At 38.9% G+C, this 21,585-nt stretch overlaps 2 protein-coding genes across 3 annotated transcripts; one reads left to right on the top strand and one right to left on the bottom strand.

Moving 5' to 3' along the window:
* Positions 1-191: 191 nt before the first annotated feature.
* LOC146485862 (uncharacterized) lies at positions 192-6,241 on the top strand. Its single transcript, XM_085102856.1, has 6 exons — positions 192-807; positions 1,467-1,684; positions 2,338-2,455; positions 3,321-3,552; positions 3,695-3,729; positions 4,776-6,241. Exons 1-6 carry the CDS (start codon positions 618-620, stop codon positions 5,645-5,647), a joined length of 1,665 nt encoding a protein of 554 aa, XP_084958982.1. The 5' UTR covers positions 192-617; the 3' UTR covers positions 5,648-6,241.
* On the bottom strand, positions 5,893-20,370 carry LOC146485861 (transient receptor potential cation channel subfamily V member 6-like). Of its 2 annotated transcripts, none has more exons than XM_085102848.1 (17): positions 20,199-20,370; positions 18,021-18,368; positions 17,257-17,455; positions 16,641-16,808; positions 16,373-16,527; positions 15,457-15,603; positions 14,750-14,831; positions 14,486-14,601; positions 14,054-14,170; positions 13,249-13,359; positions 12,622-12,773; positions 11,942-12,051; positions 11,069-11,160; positions 10,303-10,428; positions 9,670-9,705; positions 9,253-9,441; positions 5,893-6,526 (listed from the first exon to the last, which is right to left on the bottom strand). In XM_085102848.1, the coding sequence occupies exons 2-17, from the start codon at positions 18,318-18,320 to the stop codon at positions 6,449-6,451; spliced, it is 2,178 nt and encodes a 725-aa protein (XP_084958974.1). In that variant the 5' UTR covers positions 18,321-18,368; positions 20,199-20,370; the 3' UTR covers positions 5,893-6,448. The 2 variants fall into 2 exon arrangements, with proteins under 2 accessions (XP_084958974.1, XP_084958972.1); XM_085102846.1 differs by having other exon boundaries at positions 18,021-18,351.
* Between the last annotated feature and the right edge of the window lie 1,215 nt (positions 20,371-21,585).

Here is a 21,585-nt window from a genome sequence, read left to right as displayed (position 1 = left end):
ATAAGATGGAGTCATCGAAACGTAGTTTAAAATTTCTTTCGCTTATCTTTATTACCATTATCTGACATGACACAGACAAAAGAAAACGTTCTATCGTAGTTTCTTTATCGTACAAAAAACAAAAACAAAACGCGTTCTGTTCATGCTCGTAGGATGACACATGACAATGCGTTGTTGCGTGACTATTATCTGATACGACATAGAAAAGGAAAGTTTTTTTTTCACTGTTTTTTATTGTACAAACCAACAGTGTATAGAGTCATCACATGCACATCTTGCGAACCAAATTCTATTGAGTTTCGACCGTTTTACATATGTTTTTATACTAAATATGTGCGTTCTTACTATGCTTCCAAGATGACTCTAACGATGCTTTGTTGCGTGACTATAATCCGATACGACATAGAAAAAGAAATAAATGTCATTGTGCTTTTATTTTCGTACAAACCAATAAAAAGGAAGTCAAAGGTATCACATCCTGTGACCGACCAAATCTTTTTGGTTTCGACTGCTTTTCACATAAGTAAAAGCGCATTCTCTTCCTGTCGCTATTAGTGCATAGTTCATCCTGAAGGAACGTTCTTTATGACATCACGTTTTTTCAAGTATTAATCAAGATGGCCTTGTTAGCTTTGGTTCTGTTGGCAGCAGCGTTTTTTCCTGTGATGGCAAATGACAATGCGACAAAACGAAACTGCAAAGACGTGTTATGTACACCTATGAGGCAAAGCTGCAATCGTGCATGTTCAAACCGATGTGCCAAGAATGGTTCCATCGCTACCATTCGGTTTAAAGAGACTGAAAGAGGTAACATACATTATTTATAAGAGTGAGACGTTGTAGAGCGCGTCAACACCTTTAATCCGTTATCCTCTGCAAAGCGCCTTCGCTGTTATGCGGTTTGGCGAATAATCCTCGCTAAAACGATAGCACACGGAAATGTTTCGTTCCTGAAAACGGAGGTTTTCACAAAATAAAGACAGCAAGAAACTTGCAATAATGACAATCGAAAGAGTTGCACATTGCTGCCGCTATCCAGGTAATTTGGCTATGCGCATGCGCAAAGTTCTGACGAAACTGTGGAATCGGTAGTGTGTTTCTTGTTGTCTCCAGTTTTCACAAACGCTCTCCAAAGTATAGAATTCTGATCTAAAACGGATGTCGACCTTATTAGCCTTGAGGGACGAAAACGGACCTTCTCACAAACGCTGAAGTCATATGCAGAATTGTGCTTGCAAAGAAACTAGTAAAATTTTTAGCGAGCGGGTAAATAGCGTTTCTGTTTGAGCCTTAGAACTGTTCAGACCTTCGTGCTCCTAAAGATTACGCGAGTAATATTTGTAATTGTCATCTGACCTCTAGTGTGAACGGTCAAAAATGCTGGTGTGGACGCAAAAGTTATGATCGATTATTTTTAATGTATTACATCTTTACTTTTTAATTTATTACAACCTTTCATGTTTTAGAATATAATGTCATCCTTGTGAAGTCAAACCACAATGAGTGTCAAGCATCTCAGCAACGAATTACAGAACGGTGTAATGCGAGTTCGTTTAAGCAATGCAATGTAACCAAAGAAGTTCACGTCGAGATTCGAGTTGTTCAAAAGAAGAAAGTTAGCAGAGAGGGAATGAAACAGGAAACTTCAAGTAGATTAAAAAGAGGATTCGAAATCATCGTCAAGGTATGCATAGTGGATGAAGTTCACACTTTTCAAAACTGTAATCCGAACATGTTTGTATTCGGATAAGGGGGTTACTTTCTAAAGAAACTGTGGTGAAGTGGAAACGAATGTTTGGTTTAATTTTATGAACAGAGATGATAAGACACTGATAAGATAATTTGGCCTTCGTAGCCCTTAGCTTTGACAAAGGGCAAATTCTCGAAACGCAAGCTCTCGAATCTCTTTACAATTACAAATTACTTTATCACTCTTTTGATAAAACCAAACATGTTTGTATTCGAACGCGTCTTGTAGTCTATTCTGGAACGGACATTGGACCAAATGTGAGTGATAACAATGACTTGATTATAAAAGATTAAAAACTATATTCTGAAAGAGGAATGAAAACTTCTTCATTCGGTTCTAAGGAGAGGAATGACTGGATTGGCGTTCTAATGATTCTAGAATGAAAATAGGAAATAAAAACGCACCAAAACTCCATTTCAAGTATCTTCATTGTGAAGAATGGTTTCCCCCAAAAGCGTGCCTGTTTGGTGAATCAATGTTTCGTTCACGAAGCTTGTCGGTGAAAAGTAGGTTTTCCTGAAATGTTCTGTTGTCATGCCAATAGTATTTATAGCTGCGTTATAATTATGTTTCTGATTTTCATACAGGGCCCGGATTGTTCCGATAGACAGTGCAAAGTCTTCATCATGATTAGAAGAAAAGAGAATGGTTCCATCAGTACGCATGCGTGTTTGATGATGGGATCAGAGTGCAGAACAAAACAAGGTGCGCGAAACTAAAGATTATATAATATTTCAGTACCAACCATAAGCGGATTAGACTTACCAATCTAAGAGCCTTTGTTCCCTCGATCAGTGAAAGAAAATGAATTCTGGACAAGAGGAGGTTCTATGGAGAGTCTGGGAGATACTAGAGACTTTGAGCAATCACAATGGCAGTGCCAACGACAAGTCACTTGAAAATATAAGTTCCGGTTATTTGCACTAGTTTGCGATTATTCCAGTAGGCCATTTCCGAGTTGCTGTGAACCTCATTATGAAAGCGACGCTAAGAGCAAAAGCTTTCCATATGAAAATTAGTTTAGTTTGCATATGAATGAAAACTAATTTTCATAATAAAAACTTTGTACTGAGCCTCGCTTTCTTAATGAGGTTCACAGCAACTCGGAAATGGTCTATTCGTTCAACCTGTACAATGTGGCCGAACTATCCAGTAACAGAACAGGTGGGAACGGTGTTCAAGTTAACTGTAGACTGTTCACAGTCCCCTATTTTTCCGTGGGATTTTTGAGACTTGAAAGCTTCGATCGAACTCCAGCCATCTTGGTTTCATGAACCAAACATAAACGGAGGTAATACCACATTTTACAGTTGCATGCTCAGTGACCTGGCCCTTGGGTAGAAGCCAGAATGGAGTTGACTTTGTCTTGATAGAAACCTCAGCGCTTTTCGTATGAAATTCATGTTGTTCTTATGCTAGCTAGTTTCATTTTCATGTGAAAAGCACAAAGGTTTGTATCAAAAGAAAATCAACTCCAGCCTCGCTTCCACACCAAGGCTAGGTCACTAAGGACACAACTGCAAAATGGCCTATTGCATGCTTGATATTAATTCTACCTCTTCTATTTCAGACATATGCAAATGTTCAGCGGAAATCGTTTTCCCAAATCCAGTATTAGAAGTCGACAATCAATCGATTTTCAATAATAACTCAGGATTGGCACCTAAAATCAACGAAGAGGAGGGAGCTGGCAGGAAAACAGTGAAACATAGCAACAAGACATTCTGTTTTGTCCTGCTATGTTTGCTTCTGGAAATCTTAGTTTACGTGGTATTTCGTGTTTCATTGGGGAAAAAATGTAGGTAAGAGGGATATTTTTTATAACTGAACAATCACAAAAAAGGTTGATAACTTAATAGACTAATAAAAACTCTACAAAACGATGCTAACGGATTACAAAGCGCGGGAAAACCTCTAACCGGTTATACTTGTTTATCTTTTCAGGCGAACTGGATCTTATGACCTTGAGAACGCAACAAGTACGTATCAATAAACTGAGGTCTTGCCCTGTTCAATAGTCCCCTCTCCAAAATGGCGGCCGAGAATTCAAATAAGTAAAATTAAAAACGTATACCAGTACTAGAAAGAGCACTTTTACTTTAGTAATACTGCAAAGTTTCAGCACATTAATGTGTTATATCAGCTGAGAAAACGTAAGTTGAAAAATGAAAAATTTACAGACGTTTGTATGACTGGGGGCATACGTCATACCCCCAGTCATACAAACGTCTGCAAATTTTTCATTTTAAATTCACATTTTCTGAGCTGATGTAACACCTAATATGCTGAAACTTTGCAAGGTTACTAAAGTAAAGGTGCTCTTTTCAGTGCTGGTATCAGTTTTTCATTCAGTTCAATTTTAACTCATTCAAATCTGTTGTCGTCATTTTGGAGAATGGTCTATTGTCTCTACATTGGCACGGCTGATAATTTGTTCGAACTCCATTTTTCTTTTTGGGAGAGGTTGATGAAATACGCTTTCTTTATGGAAAGTCTATTGTCTACATTTCATGATAAATGTAATTTCTGACGATTGAGTGACACGGGAGCGAATTACTCAGAAATTAATATTCTGGCGGCATGATGTAGAAGGCCCCGTGTTGTCATGGGATACTTCGGAACGTTGTAGGTATTTGGCGGGAGAGTCTTAACATTGTACGACGATCAGTCATCTTGTTTGCAATTTTTTATTTGAAGTTTTGTTTTAGATAGCTTTTCTAGTGTAATTTTGTTCGCATATTTTTTGTAGCCTTTACTTGCGGTCCGGTGCCACGGCATTAGATGGGAATACGTTTCCACATATATATTTTTTAACCACTTCTAAGGGTAATCCTTCAGTGGTTCTTCGTATCTGGCTTTTGAACCATTACATGTATATTGTATTTTTCAGCGGGAATTTGTGATAATTCAGTTAATGTTGTCATATTAGATTACATTCTTCAGATGGCTGGCTGACTCATCCGAAATAAACTATTCACATTGAAAGTCTCGTGTTAGTTAAGTCAGAATCACCTTTTCCCCTCAGACAACCCTTCTTATCAGCAACGCCTTGAGCTCCCGTTCGTCTGTGATACATCACAGTCTCAAGATCCGGTTGCTGGTCAAGAATCGTATCAACCCCCTTACCAGCCTCTAGTTGCGAACACCAGGGTGCCTGGGGTGAGAACTCAGTACGGCGATTTAACAGAGGAACGTGAGAAAGATCATCCAATGAACCCTGTTGACCCAGCCTCCTACCAAGATCTCATTCAAGACAGAAAGGACGGGAATTTGAACCTAGAAGGTTTGACTCAAGGAGAGGAGAATGGAGAACCGTTGTATTGTTTTCCCGAGGAATCAGTCCCTACCGAGGAGGACCCTAGAAGTCCTTGCCAACGATCCAATTTTTCCGAATGTTCTCCGGATCACTTGAAAAACGTCCTCAAAGAACTAAAAGGTGTTATTAAACCTAATAGGGCGCCTTCCAGTGATTCGCCCGGAGAACCAATATATTATGTTCTCGAGGAATCAGTCCCTACCAAAGAGGACCCCGGAAGTCCGTGCCAACGTTCCGATTCTCTCGGATGTCCTCGGGATCCCATGTACAACGTCGTCAAGGAACTACAAGAGATTACTAACCCTAATAGGGCGCCTTCTAGTGATTCGCTGGGAGAACCAATTTATTATGTTCTCGAGGAATCAGTCTCTAACAAGGAGGACCCCGGAAGTCCGCTCCAACCATCCATTTCTTCCGGATCTCCTCGGGATCCCGTGTATAGTGTCCTCAAGGAACTACAAAGTGTTATTAGCCCTAATAGGGCGCCTTCTAGTAATTCGCTCGGAGAACCAATATATTATGTTCTCGAAAACCCAGAGGATATCGAAGGGAGAGATACGCGTGACGGAGAAGAAAGATGATGATGATGATGATGATGATGATGATGATGATGATGATGATGATAATGATGATGATGACAACGATTATTTGTGATTCGATGTACAGTATGCCGGAAAAGGGTGTATTCATTGGCTGAGCGAGAGGTTTTCACGGCAAATTGTTTACCCCGGGGAGGAATGTATTATACGAATCGAGTGTTGAGCGGCCAAAAATTTTCACCTTCCCTTTATACTGTTTTTATAAACAGAAAGAGGCAGTAAATGAATAGTTCTTAATTTTTTCATTTTTCATTTATTTGTTTTTAGTTGTGCATTTAAAAAAGCTAAAACACTTTATTGGTATAAAATGCTAGTTTTTGAATAAAAAATTATTTTCTACGATGTTCAATAACATTTGTTTTTGGGCACACTCTTCTTCTGGTATTGAAATTGTACGAAAAGAAGAATCATTCAATCCTTAATAAATAATATTCTATAAAAAGTCTCGTCCATTAAATTGTAAACAAATTACTCTATAAATTAAACAAATGAGAAGTACGTCTCCGGAAATTGTCTTATTTTGTGTAATGATGAAACTCAACAATGTCTATGGCTTGTGTTACTCGACGAAAGCCTCATACACTTTACATTTAAATAACTTTACGCTTAAATTTTAATAACATGACGTAGCTTCACCTTTTTGTTTAGCTAATCTGTTCTTGCTGGCAGAAAACGACCTCTTCCTATTTCTGCGTGTTCCGCCTCGTTATTGTCTGTACACGTGACATCCTCATGCTTCGCACGCTCTGTTCAGATGATATGCACTTGACGTGCACGTGATATTCACGTGGCTACTACTGTAAGCCGATTTTTCGTTGCTTGCTCCTGTAGTTTATTTTTGACGGAGTCAATTCCCAGAACCTGAGGAATAAAAAAGAAATGAAAATTCAACATTTCTCTTCCATTCTTTTTCTCACATTTTTCGTTGCAGGATTGCTATCAGAATTGATCAGCCTTCCTTCCATCTCTCATCCATCAACTGCTTCTTTGAGTATTTGGAGCTGACATAAATGGCAAAGGGAATCAAACTGAATTTGTCTCCTTGTTTTTCTGAAGGAGAGAGCCTCCTCTCTTTTCTCGCTTTTAATTATTCAACCCCGACACTTGTTCTATCTTATGAATTGCTCTAGTTAACTTGAACTTTACTTCTACTGATCAATAAAACACATGGGCAAAGCTTATTAGCGAATGAATCGCCAGGCTAAAGAAATCAAAGTATCGAAAATATTTCAAAGTTTGGGATCACGACTTGCCATCCGTAATTTCTTACTGCAAAAGTCCGAAATCTAGCGAGCTTTTTAAAATAATTTTTGAGTAGTTTTGCCGGATATGTAGTTTTCCCGTCCAACAAACGTTTCTGTGTAAAATACCGCCAGCTCGGTAGTTAATATTACTTTACTCAGGGGACGATTCTCCTGCCTCGTATGTGGATTCCGAAGTTAATTTTCACTAGGCTGCCTATGCATGCCGGACTACTTATCACTAAAGATGGACTTCATTGCATTACTGAATTATTCGCTTGAGACCTAAGAGAGCGCGCAATCAAATTTCTCTTTGTAAAATCAATGCTTGTTCAACCCCTGAGGTCGTGAAAATTAAAGACATTATTCCCCAATGTGAATTTTCTTGATATTTTAACAACGTCTCTACAGTACTTTTACAAGAAAAGTATTGGAACAAGATAAGAGATCTTGTTTTTTTTGATTTAAGGGATTAAAGAATTAAGCTATGTAGTGCTTGTTCCTAGTTTTTATGTTTAGAACATTTATAATCTACTTCAGAATAAATATGATTAAGGCTCGAGTTAGATTTATAAGTAAGATTACTAATAATAGTGCGTTTATTTCTCAGTTATTTTACATAGCGATTACATTTTGGATTGCGGTTATATATTGAGTGCCGACTGCAATTAGTCTCTTTCGAGAAAAAGTTCAAATGATAGTAACACATTTACATCAACTATGATAGTCCTTTGACGTGCATCAAAGGTGTTATACATTTGGTGCATGTGAAGGATACCTTTGCACAAGTTAATCAAACATTGACTACAGTTTTACCCTGCCATTGATCTCGATCAAACGCGCATGGTCTTTGACTAGGCCTTTTCCACCTTTGACGCTTTGTCAAAAGCTAGGTAAAGACGGCCTTTACCACGTTTGACATAGGTAAACGGTGAGCCAAAAGGGACTAGCAAAGACGATTTTTGGTGCAGGTGTTCAAGACTGTTATGTGCGTTATTTGCGCATACCTAGTACTGCTGCAGGTGATTAAACTTTGACATGCACGCATGCAGACGTCAAAAGACTTCTGTTACCTGACTCTTCAGCCGGTATCTTGCGCACTCTCAAATCATCGAGAACAGCCTAACATTAGATGTTTAAAGTTTAGATTAAAGGTTATGTTAATCCCAGCGCAATTGAAAGAAGCAGCATTCAGCTCAAATTTAAACAAATACGTACAGTTTAAATGCAATTTATACGGTTAATAAAAAGCAAATTTTAATGCTTTCTATGCTGAGCGCTTTGCGTCACTGATTTCAGAGGGAGGAATTTCATAACAAGGATTTTAAAGCAGGATCGTATTTATGAAACGAACTCACGGTAAAATGTGTCGCAACTATTGTCTAAAGACAGAAACAGATTATTGTTAACAAGGACAATTTAAGAGCGTTTATAATGAATTTAGCCCCTGCTTTGTAATACAGTAAGTTTAGCACGTGGGTGAAGAACTGACGTAGTTTTAACGTTTATCGAGTAACAATGAAAATGGCTTTTATATTAGTAATCAATGATTAGGCTGTAATGAGATTGCTGTTATAAGTGAATAGGAATGTTAAAATGATTTAAAACTCTCAAACAGCTTTACAGTAAATTCACAGGAGTGGAGCGCAGGATCTTCATCCCGTCCCATAATATCCATCGCGCCTCGCTTCGCACATGTTCAATGGTCAACAAAGAGTAAAGTGGCTTCAAATGCGCATGCGTGCTCTTCTCGCTTGGCTTACTCTTAGAGTATGAACTGTGTTGATTTAAAAATTTACATGATTTTACAAGTAAACGTAAGATCGTTATATTGGCAAATTATTTAGTTCATCGCAAATTTGAATATGGGCCTTAGTTTAATAATATAAGTGAGACCTAACTGCGTTAACGAACGAAAATAAATACTGGTTTGGACTTCATGTATAAACTAGGACTGCTTGTTTTGAAACAATTTTGAAGAAAATCGGAGACTCATGCAGATTCTCGCTTTTCTGAGTTAGCCTGCGCTCGTACCAACACGTTACATTTTTCTCAAGCTTGAAGTGGATCATTTCTGGCTTGTTTTATTTAAATTTGTTGAAAAACAAACTTAAACTATCTTCGAGCGTAATTCTACCTGGGAGCATTTCTTACCGAATCTACTAACAATATCGATTGTTCCGAAACAATCTTTTTTCTAAGAAGATGTCCTGGACTCGGATATTTTTCTTCGGTTGCCCCGCTTTATCTTTCTGGTAAATTTGAAGCAGTTCATGGTGCTTTCAGTTTGTCCAAAAAAAAAAAAAACATGCCCAGCATTTTAGAGTATCACTCACTGACACATACCTGCCAATTCAAGATGGCCGTCTTCCGTTTGTCCGCCTTACTCGGTAAACTGCTCTTCTTTATCACCATGAGCCCTCTCCGTCTCTCCCCAGACCCCTCTTTGGCCATATCGACCGAGTAGTCGTCCTGGAGCTTCTTTAGTGTTGATGATTTGACTGAGCGTTCTAATACCATAATAATCTGTGCCCACTGTTAACAGAAAAGAGTCGTATTAAGGTTTCTAGTCGTAACTTTTATTTTGGCAAAGACAACGGGAGTTTTGTCAAAATTTAGTCTCAGTTCTGTGCGTTTTAAGAAAACTTTCTTTAACAAGTTCTTATCGTGAATACTTAAGTCTTTAAAGTTACTACTTTCCAAATTCTCTGAAATGTCAAATTTGGTCGAAAAAAGTCGTTTTGAGCTGTTCTGTTGCCCTACCTGTCTTCTCCATTCTTTCTCGGAACGGTCTGATATCTAGAGGTAAAACGAGGAAATATATTAAATGATTTAAGGTTCCTCTTAATTTCTTCTGATCACAGAAATCTTGTTGCCCGGAGAGAAACAATTGTTTCCAGTGTCCTCAAGCCTGTTATTATTAAGCTGTACAGATTACTTTACTAATCTGAGACGCCTTGTGATCATAGTTCAAGGTTTGTTCCATCCTTGTTAGTTCTTATTATTTGCCAGTTTGGGGGACGGGGGGGGGGTTGGGTCTTCAATCACATTTAAACCATGCGTTCCGTTTTCATTTATCGATGATGTACTGTCAAAGAAATAGGGTGTATCCGTCGAACGCAAGCTACAATGTGGGGCTTGAACGAGAAGGGATTGGAGCGAGACGCGCGTCGCTCTCACCTCGTCTAGTCCCAATCCTCCTCGTCCCAATTTTTCGCTGCGTGTTACCACCCCACAAACCTCAAGAGAGAAACAGACTGCAAGCAGTCTAAAACTCTCATGGTTGCGTTGGGATGATCCTTTCAAGAACGTTAACTTTTAATTAAGGGTACTATTGTAAATTGTTTATCATTTATTTATTGGCACATTTGTTTTCCTTTAAAACAAGACACTTACACTTTGATATGTGTTTGCCATCATGGCGATCAACATGTTCATGAGTAAGACCGTGACGAACAACATGAAGTAGAAAAACAACAGCTTAGCTAACGTTGGATGCCGGGACTTCTCGAACGAGAAAAACTGGGGAGAGACGAAACAACTGCATCAGTAACCATAGTAACTTAACTTAAAGTGTACAGGGGCAAGGTTGTGTGGCCTCACTACCTTGTCAGCAGATATATTAGCTGCACCAACGCTTTCAAATGCAGAATTCATGAAAAAAAGTGCGGCTCATCTAGAAGCAACTGAAAATGGATTCGTAAATTCTCATGCGAAATCCTCTTCAAAAAATAAAAAGTACGGCTACCAAGAATTTTTAGCCCGAAAAATATTGCTTGATACGTTGTCGAAATTCCGAAAAAAGCTGACTTCACTACCCTTAACGCCTTGGAAAGATCTATCATGCCCAAGAAGGCAGACACGACAATCACGCTGTTTTTATGTTGACTTTCACACGTTCTTTTCGCGATCTAAACTATCGAGGTGACTAGAGGTTGACTGGGCAAAAACTGAAAAATTAGGTATGAAAATAAGTTTTCATTCATATGCAATCAAAACTAATTTTCATATCAAAGGCTTTGAACTTAGCCTCGCTTTCATAATGAGGTTCACAGCAACTCGGAAATGGCCTATTGGGAAAAGCCCTGGGAACGAGGTTGGAGCCCGCGTTGCAATTGTCCAGCGTTCGCGTGCTCTGAGTAGAAGATTTTATCCAACTTACATCAAACTCTCCGAATGTCATGCGCATTAGGGTCATAATGGTGTATCCCTCAGTCTCATATCCCTCTACTCCTTTCATCACGTGTGAAAATGCTGTGAAAAGAAAGGTATAGAAAGTAAGCTTGTAATCATCTTGCCACAAAGTTGTTTGAGTTGTGAGAGTCGTTGTACATCTCCCAGTCGAATAACATGTGATTTAGCAATCCTTTCTTTATATCGATTTGTTGTTCAAGCCATCAAACTTTCCACCAAGTTGGTCATAAATTCGCCTCGTCCCGCTGCCATTTTTACAACAGGTAGCCTTGACAACGACGAACGCGACGGCAACGAAAACATCACTATTAAAATGAATTCGCGTTTTTTCAAACGTCGTCACGATTATCCCAGCTCGCTTTAAATGTCAAATGTAGATGAAATTCCTGGAGTTCACTGAATTCTTGAGACCGCACCCGAGTTTAGAAAGAGAAAGAAAATTTTGTCGTCGTGTGTTTACGTCCTCCATAAAACGTGCCATCAGGAAATTTCACGTCCTAGTCGTGCAATGACGGCAAAAAAATGTACCAAAAAGTGTAATGCACGTGCAGAGTTGTTGTGTTGGTTATTAGGCCTACTACTTTTTTGACGTTCTCGTTACCTTTGCCGTCGTCGTTGCTACAGCTCCCTAATATTTTTTGTACTTTCTTCATTGATGTTGTTGCTCTGACCGAACGTTCCCGAACTTTCCGCTTTTCGAGATCTCGAATTGTGAACTCTTGCTTTGAATGCATGACTTCCCCTGCACGCATGATTTCCACTCACGTTCACGTTCCCCGTTTCTCACTACACGTTTCACGAAAGAAAAGACAGAAAAGATCAAAGTGAAATTCGTGTTTACCTTGTGCGAGTCCCAATAGATAAATGATGTATATAATGAAGAATCTGGACATGTCTCCTGCACACATCCTGTAGATCATGTCAACAAACGGACCAATTGCTCCAAATCCTCTGGAAAGTTAACAAATATATGAATTAGGATACTTGCTCTCGTTTCATATGACTACAGAGCCACACCTTGACTTTGTAAACTTTTTTCCGTTGACAAAATCCGGCTAAAGTGTAAGCATTCAAATGAAAGCTACTAAGCAGTACTTCGCTGTGGTGCTGTTTATTATGCTGTACAAGGTGGTTCTAACTTTTATTTTGTGGATGAAATCCTAAAGTGTGACCATTCAAATGAAAGCTACTGAGTAGTACTTTCCTGTGGTGCTGTTTATTATGCCGCAAGGTGGTTCTAGCTTTTGAGTCTGTGGCTGAAATCCTAAAGTGTGACCATTGAAATGAAAGCTACCGAGCAGTACTTTCCTGTGGTGTTGCACGTTATCCGATAGAAAGTGGTTCCATCCTTCGATTTTTTATGGATCGATGAAATGCTAAAGTGTGATTTAGTATTAACTGTTTTCCAGTAGTGTTGTTTGTTGTTTAGTTTTTGACAAGCAAAATGCGAGTCTTTTCATGACTTATTTTTGGAGCTTTTGAAAGAGAAATTCCTAAATCTAGGTCAGCTGGTGCGCCTACCTACAGAAGAAGAGGAGATAGCACCAGGCCATAGGAGCGGCGAGAATTAACATAGTAGTCTCCGCTTTTTGACTTCCAAGGTAACGGCATGGTAACGCAATGACCACAAGCAGGCAAGACACTAGAAATATGGCTTTACCAGGAGCGTCACGCTACAAAAAATGAACAACGACACATTAGGTAACAGTATACTTATGGTAACGCAACAATCACAAGTAACTAATATCGATCCTTTGATACTTCCAAAGCGGCTGATAAGAAGAAGAGCCCAGGAAAGTTAGAGGCTTTTGAAAACTCTTACTGTGATTCCCAGACCACTGAAACTTTTTCTGATTCTGGGAAACGCTACTTTCGATGTTGATCTTCTTTTTTGATAAAAACAACAACAACAACAACAACAACAACAACAACAACAAACAAAAAACGGTATGAGAAGATATTCCACGAGTTACAGATGCTTCTGTCTTCATGTGCACACGAGGACCTTTGTAACATTCGTCTTCTACGTTTTCGCGCCTATCCCGTGAGGACAAGAGAATATGAGGGATTGGTGAGCGTCAACTAGCCTACAACTTGCTTTACTCATAAAGTTTGGATTGTACAAAATTCAAAGAAACTACAACATACCAAAGTATTTAGTTGAACCTTGATTCCCTGACTGATTAAGACGTCTTTGATTTCCAGTACCAAGTAAATTATTGCACCGAGAACTGTGATGCTCTCAGCTACTACACGAAACTGAAAATAAAAAAGGAAGAAGAGAGATGAAAATTAATTCTTGTTAAGAGTTGAGTTGGAGACGGCGTAGCCTATAGCTAGTGGTCAGGGCGCCGCACTTGTAATCTCACTGTCTCGCTCTGGCCACTTGGATTTGTTTCACGGTAGCCCCGTTTTGAAATCCACGGCCACGCTTTGAAAATAGCCAACTGGTTTGCCTCCCTCCAGTTGGGATTCTTAACACATGCTATATTAAGTTTTTAGTATAAATCTACTAGTGTTCTATCAAGAATGCCGTTCTCTGATTGGCTACGCTACTCGCTATCTATTCTGTGATAGATAGTGAGTAGCGGTTTTCAACAAAATGGGGGCCGCTTCGCCGCGTTTTCGAAGTGTCTGCGATGAGGATATAGATAATTTACTTGTTTAGTTTTGATCGACTAGTAGATTTATACTAAAACCATTAGATTATCACGCGATAGAAATCTCGTGCTCATAATCTAATTGTTAAGTATATTTATTTCACTGATTTATAGTGTCCACAATTCGCGCTACAGAGTGCTAAATACTTCGACACTTAAAAGTCCACAATTAAAAACAATTAAAAAGAAAAAAAAAACGAAAACAACAAATACAAAGATCGACAAATGAACTAGCTTGATGTTACTGTTACCGAATCACGAAATTATAGAAAACAAGAATAACATTTTCTTACTACGTCATCGTTGGTCTCTATTCTCAAAAAATCCAAATGCCGAGGACGATAGTAAATCGACAAGCTAAAAGTTAAAAGATAGAGGACAGCAAACAACAACCGTCTGTAAAACTTGCCCTGAAAAACAAAAAGAAAAAAACATTTCAATCAACAAACTAAATAACTAGAAGAGACTAAAGAAACTAATATTTAACCACGCATTACCATTTTGTAAGTAAATTGCAGCTGTTAGTCAAGGCGAATGTGTCTTCTTGGTATTGTAATCTGGACGAAAATTATCTCTTTCCTTCATAGAGATTTAAAAAAGGCCGTTAACTCATTGGAAAACCGATATTTGTTGCCCTTTGCTGTTAGAAGTACAACTCATTACGTTCTAACGTTTGCAAACTTGAAGCAGTCGATGGATCACGTTATTAGTCCTTGGTGTCTTACCCTGGCAAAAGCTTTCCATTTCTCCTCAAGAAGTCGATAGATGATACCGCTGTTCAACATGTCCAGGTGATCGATTGTCTTTCCATTCATTGTGATTAATAACGCAGAGTGTTCATCTAAACAAAAATAGATTTAAATTAAAACAGCTTTTGTCCTTTTTAACGCAAAAACACAGGCTTTCAAAAGATACAAAAGAGGAGATCTATTTTTGAAAAAAAATGAAACAACAAGATTTATGCTCTATTGAACTAATAGCCAATGTACCCGATTTGCCATTCTTGTCAACAGAATCCAAACCGTCCAGCGGATATCCTGAACATATCATGCGTCCATAAGACCAGTATTCCTTTAGGAGACAAAAAGAATTTAATTAATGACAAGGTATGTTCAACGATGAAATCGTAGGTCATTTCTGGCCAACCACAACAAACGTATATAACTCAATGAACCAATCAGAAACCGGGAAAATATACAACCGGCTCTCAGGGCGGGAAAACATGTTACCAGTTCATAACGCGGGAAAACATATTAACCTGTTCTTAGGGCGGGAAAACGTGGATTCGGTGCAAAGCTATAGTAGGTGTGTTGGTGCCACGTGCACGAAATCTTGAAACAGAGGCGAAGGGCGGGCAATCGTGCAACCGATGCTGCATGAGCGCGGGAAAAATGTGCAAAGGATGCCAAGCGCAGAAAAACACGAGTAATCCAAAGTCATAGATCCTTTAGGCTCAAAAGTCAAAATCACTCACTGACTTTGTCTTGCCGCAGTAAGTCAGAAATATTCAAAACGTTTTTCAATAAAATGGAAAGCACAAAAAATGCAAAAAGCAAAGTAAAAGAAATATTTGTTTAACACGTCATATGTCGACGTAAAAAGTATTGGCAGCTTGTTATGTCTTAGTTCATCGGTCCAGTTAAAAAAAATGCCGGTGATTCTTGCTTTGAAAATATTGTTCCAGCTTATTACTTACCATGCTTTGATATTCTAGAATTTCGTGAAACATCTCCTTTCTTCCTAGCTTTGCAGCAAGCGTAAGAGGAGTGAGTCCCAGATTGTTTCTCACAAATGTATCACCGCGAATCTTGTGCTTTCTTTGAGTGGCATGAAAAAACATGTCCTGCGACACAAGAAATTAAGAAATCCTGTTTTATAATGGATGTTCTTAATGGATGAAATCACACTAAAACAGGTTTAAAAACAATCCAGAAAGGAAACTGTCCCAAAAGGCTGATTTGTTGTCTTTCATGGTGAAAAATGACTTCCTCGATAAGGGTGGGCCGATTTCGATACCAAATAATCGATATCATCGATACTGGGATTCCCTTGATAAATAACGATACTTTCTTTCAGTTTCTTTCAGTTTTCATGCTCCGTTCACGCAAATACCCTTCGAAAATGCAAAACTTTGGAAACGGCCCACAGGTAAAATCTTTTGAAGAACTGAGTAAAGTCTTTAAAAGATATTCGTTTCAAAAGCGCGAAAACACAAGCGTTTAAGAATGCTCACAGAAAACTAGAACCTTCCTTTGTACGCACCGTTCACACAAATAAACCTCCAAAAGGCAAGCTTTTAAAAACGATCTCGGAAGCGCAGCAAAACATATGTTGAAACCGCACAGGTGTAGAAAACGGGCGTGTCTGTATTCATAGGGCACAATTTCGAGAAATCTAGAGCATGTAATTTGCCTTTATTTGCGATTTCTTTTACCCAACCGACGCAAACTTGTACTCAAGCAGAAAGCCACACAAAATTAAGAGATCGACAAGTGACACTTTCATGCTGCAGGCCTTTAGAATTGCTTGCTTTTAATCTAATGTAAACTAATTGTAATCTTAAACGATAGATGATATAAGGCTGTGCTTAAAATGCTATGAAAGTAACTTACTATTTTGTTGTGTATAACACAAAGGTGCAGCACAGTGTTACCAAACGTATCTTGTTTGTTAGGATCCGCTCCTTTCCTTATTAGGTAATCGTACATTTCCGTGTTCTCAAAACAAGCAGCAAAGGATGCTGGGTATTCACCGTAATACGCATAACCTGTTATAAACAAGATCATTCGCCAATCAGTCGAGAAATAAGTAGATGAACTTTCCATTATAGTGGAGTGACTGAAGCAGAAAATGTGATCGTAGGAATCCTGTGGCACCTACCGTCATAGTTGGTGGCCTGTTTCATTTTGTCCTTGCTGTCCTTGCTGTCCTCCGGCATGAAGAATCTTCCTTGTGCGCGTGCGTGAACATCTGCGCCATATTCACCAATCAGAAGCTTCAATGACGCCATATCTCCGTTCACTATCACAATATGCACAGATGTCTCGCCTGTGGGAAAATTATTTAAATCAACATCTTGTATCATCACAGTATATTATCAAACAAACTGACGCTTGACAGTTCGTATTTATAAATCGTGGATCACAAAATGTACTGCGCTAAGGTTCTGGAGCTTGTAAGAAACGAAGTACTTTCCTGTGGTGCTGTTTATTTTGCTGTACAAGGTGGTTTTAACTTTTGAGTCAGTGGATGAAATCCTAAAGTGTGACTATTCAAATGAAAGCTACTGAACAGTACTTTCCTGTAGCGCTGTTTATTTTGCTGTAAAAGGTGATTTTAACCTTTGAGTCTGTAGATAAACCCTAAAGTGTGACCATTCAAACGAAAGCTACTGTGCAGTACTTTCCTATGGTTCATTTTTCTGTTGGAGGAGGTCGTAACTTTGAATGTCTTTAAAATCTTACTTTATCTATTTATTACTTTGTCCTTTCCTCACCGTAATACTCGTGTCCTTCATACTGATCCAATGCCATTGCAGGATACAGTTCCAGTAGTGCCCAGGCCATCTCGGTCATCATGCGATTGTTGTTTAGAAAACACAGGTGAAGCGCTGTCTCTCCGAGGGTCCCACGGTGCTCCAGAGACCAGCAGGCTTTTCGTGGTGTGTATTCAGAGTTATCATGGCTGTTATCGCACTATTAAAGTATAAGGAGAAACTGACTTTTTAATTAAGCAAACAACAAAAACAACAACAACAAACGACAAAAATAAGCAAATAAACAAGGAAGGTTGAGTTTGTGGATGAAATCGACCTCTAGCGTGACCATTCAAATGAAAGCTACTGAGCAGTACTTTTCTGTGGTGCTGTTTATTATGCTGTACAAGGTGGTTCTAACTTTTGAGTCTCTGGATGAAATCATAAAGTGTGACCATTCAAATGAAAGCTACTGAGCAGTACGTTTATGTGGTGCTGTTTATTATGCTGTACAAGGTGGGTCTGTATATGGCATCCCAAAGTGTGACCGTTCAAATTAAAGCTACTGGGCAACAAGGTGGTTGTACTTGAGTTTGTAGTGTAAATTCTACAGTCTAGCCTTTCAACGGAACGCACTGATGAGAGTGTGAATGAAATCGTTGCAAGGGTATGGCCATTCAAATGAACTCTACTGAGTACTGCTTTGGTTTGATGCTGCTTGTTTGCTTTATCAACATTAAATAATTGATATTGAATAGTAATATTTAGCCTTCATAATGATTTACCTCAGGTTCCCTCTCATCTTGCCAGCGTTTCACTTCTTCAGCAGTCACTTCCTTCCCATCTCCATTTTCATACAAGTAGGGCCGAAGAATTTCATCTTTCTGAAGTTTTCTCAGGAATTCTTTCCCTTTACTTTCTTTCCATATTCGAACCAGCTCTGTGTTGCTTGCCGGACCTTTCAGGTCCACAAAGGTATAGAGTTTATTTTCTACTCTTCCTCGCGTCTGGCGCTTCCACGCTTCATCAAGGTCCTGTCCTGATGGGGCCCCTAATCCAAGTACTTTATAGATGCAGTTACCCATGGTCCCCCAAAACAAGGACCTTACAATTCACCTGTTAGAAAACAAGAACTGAAATAAGAACTACAATAAGTTGCAAAGCACTTGACGGGAAACGTGTATTTGTTGTCACCATCAGTTTAAAGACGATTCTATGGTATATCATAAATATCGTAGACCTTCCAGGACATGCATGAAATGGTTCCTTATTGTACTATAGGGGCTTACTTCGTCTGCCTTCCTCTGTGCTTGGCGGACACCTCTGGAAGGTGGCCATCTTTCAGTAAAATCTAACAGACACATATCTGAGAAAGACACCTCCCTGAATGTAAACCGTCTCTACCAGGAGACACCTCTTTAAGACAGACACATGTGTATGGTGGACACCTCTCCGAGACAGAAACTTTTCAACGATTGAAGCCCAACTATAACAAGCATTGTTCAGTCAGGTTGGAAAGACACATCTCTAAGACAGACACCTGTGTATTGTGGACATCTCTCCAAGACAGACACCTTTCAATGATAGACACCCAACTAAGAGAGACACTTGTCAGTCAGGTCGAACAGACACATCTCTAAGACAGACAGCTTAGGAGACACCTCTCTAACTCTCTTAAGTGTCATTCATTCATTCATTCATTCATTCATTCTGAGATATTTTCTGAGACAGGCACCTCTTCAGTTTATCGTACAGACACCTTCTAAAGACGAATATCCCTCTAAGACACAGCTATGGGGAGGACACCATTTTGGACCTCTCGAGGAGAAAGATAACTCTTTCGGGCGGAAACCATTCAAAGATAAACCCTTGAAAGAGAGGCAACCTCTCGTGGGTGTGCTATCGAAGCTTATTCGGCCGGTTAGCTTGTCTACACCAGAACGCGTTCACTGCATTTAACTAATACGAACACGGTAACCGATTTCTTGGTGAATGTCACTTGTAAGCTTCAGTTAGCAATAACAAAACTGTGTCAAAAGGACACAATGGATTTCTTTCCAAGACCACCATCCAAACAATCTTTCGTTGTTCTGTACTAGACTTACACTGCCCGGGTACATGTTCCGTTCAACCATCACCGTTACTTTTGTTGGTCGATTTCCTAGCTTGCAGTTTGCCTAATATTTCCATTTTAGTACTTTCAGTATTAGCGAATAGTACCGCTTCACATCTATTTCACGGAATGAAATAAGCCGGCGATCATCCCGTGCATTGTTAGAGGTTATTGTCGATTTTTCAAAGTAAACATGAGTACAAACTTCACGCAAGTCACATGAAACAAATAACTTATCTCGTAGTGCAATAGAACACTACGTTATTAACACAACAAGCAAGGATTAATTGAAACTAAGAGTTAACCGAACGCTCTATAAATTGGAAAACCTCTTTACGACTTAAATAATAGAATAATTATTAAACTTTCTTCCTGTTTGACCTCGCAAACTTTGCTTGGTGTTCCGCTTTCGTTTTGTTCACTGCGTCAAGTTCCTGTTATTTGCTTGCTATTTGCAAAGCAGTGCTTTAAAATATCAAACCTTTTCAGAAACGTTTGACTCGAGTAAGACTACAACTACTACCTTAAGGAACGAAATCAATTGAAGTTATCTAACGGACGTTCAAAATCTTTAATACACAGTGTCCTCGCTAATGTGTTACATTCACTGCGGATTATAATCTCTTACAAACATGTATATTGTATGGCAAGGATTCCATTCATTGCCTGTATGATTGAAGACGTTTTAGTCAGGTTGTGCATTGTTTTCGTATCGTTTCGTAAGTTTATAAAATTAAAAACCATTTTCTAAGAAGATAAATCAGTATTTAAGTCCATAGTCGCTATACTGACTCCTAAGCGAAATATATTGAAATCCCTGATAGCGGACTGTGTACTTAGCGATACTTACGGTCTTATGAATTCAAAAACGCCGGTTCTTGGACATCAGATAAAGCTTTTCGTAGCAGAAATGAAGACCCATTCATTTTTCCTCGATCGTCGAATACAGACCACATTTTAGTTGTCTTTAGGATTCCCCATGCATGTTACTAGCAAACAAATGCAAAATATGTTACGCTCTCATGAATAAGTAAGTCTTGCGTTACATTTGCATTAAAATGGACAGAAAACAAAAGTGAATTTACGTCATTATCTTGTCAAGAACAATAACGCGACTAAAATCCCAGTGTGCGTCACCAAATAGGGCCATTAAATAACAAATTATGTCTTTACAGAGAGAGGAGTTTGATTGGCCATCATGAGGCGCTGGAGTTTGATCTTAATTTCGCCCCTACATTTATTAGGTTTGTTACGAGCGAGCAAATTAAACAAAATTCATGAATGTCGTTTCCCGCCTCCCCAGCTGATTTTTGGAAGATTTGAGAAAACTAAGAGAGTCAGGAGCTCCTGACATCTGTTCAAATTTCGCGAGTCGCAGAAAACTTGAGGGAATGAATTAAATAATGTATTCCAAATATCCGAACATTTACAGCCCCCCCTCCCTCTCCCGGATGGCTTTCCACTATACCCTAGCGGGTCTGCTTTCAGTTGCAATCTAAAACAAAATGTTTTTCCCTCCGAAGATAAAATCATCCCTAGGTTGCGAAAGATTGAAGTGATATTTTCCTGAGCCAGAAAAAACGGAGTTTCTCGCCGTTATCGTTGAACCCGAATATTGGCTGTCCGAATAGATTATACCTCAGATCCGGTTGCCGCCCTAATGAAACCGTGATTACTTTGAAGACCTCTCCATCTGAAATGTAAAGCATCGTCGTTAGAGATTGGAAATACAATCCACAGTGTTGATTGCTTGCAAAACGCGTGCTTCTAATTCAAAAAGTAACAATAAAAAACAGTGGCTTTGAGAGATTTGTTAACTGGTCAAATAGCCGAACGAAAAGGTGGATATAGAAGGAAGAAAGGGGAGAAGAGGAACGGGAAGAAACTAAATAAAGAAAGAAAAAAACACAAAAAAAAAAAAAAAAAGAAAGAAAGAAAGAAAGTAAGAAGGAATGATAAGAAAACAATGAAGGAAAGAAGGAAGGGGGGATCAGGGAAGGAACAGTGAAAAAACAAACAAAAAACCACAAAAAGAATAACAACAGTAAAAAAAGAAAGAAAATACAATTTCCCTGTGTTAGTTGCAGTCGAAGGCCGACCAGTCAGCTAAACAAGATCGTTACTAAAGGAACACCATCATATTTTCAACACCAAGTCAGAAAAAAGAAAAGAAGACAACAATAGATAAGAAAAGTGAAGTCAACTGGCATGATACTATCGGTATATAAAGCCTGTGA

The sequence above is a fragment of the Pavona decussata genome, unplaced genomic scaffold (assembly GCF_977016875.1).
Source record: "Pavona decussata unplaced genomic scaffold, jaPavDecu1.1 SCAFFOLD_24, whole genome shotgun sequence".
NCBI lineage: Eukaryota > Metazoa > Cnidaria > Anthozoa > Scleractinia > Agariciidae > Pavona > Pavona decussata.
Note: the sequence above shows the minus strand (reverse complement) of the source record. Positions and strands in the feature narration are given on the sequence as shown.

Bases quoted from the DNA above. Each gene is read 5' to 3' on its own strand.
- LOC146485862 (XM_085102856.1), top strand. From the start codon at position 618: ATGGCCTTGTTAGCTTTGGTTCTGTTGGCAGCAGCGTTTTTTCCTGTG. The intron at 3,553-3,694 runs GTAAGAGGGATA...TTATCTTTTCAG, and splicing joins TCATTGGGGAAAAAATGTAG to GCGAACTGGATCTTATGACC. The intron at 3,730-4,775 runs GTACGTATCAAT...TTTTCCCCTCAG, and splicing joins TGACCTTGAGAACGCAACAA to ACAACCCTTCTTATCAGCAA.
- LOC146485861 (XM_085102848.1), bottom strand. From the start codon at position 18,320: ATGGGTAACTGCATCTATAAAGTACTTGGATTAGGGGCCCCATCAGGA. The intron at 16,528-16,640 runs GTAGGTGCCACA...TGTTTATAACAG, and splicing joins ACAGGCCACCAACTATGACG to GTTATGCGTATTACGGTGAA. The intron at 14,602-14,749 runs GTACATTGGCTA...ATTTTTGTTTAG, and splicing joins TGACAAGAATGGCAAATCGG to ATGAACACTCTGCGTTATTA.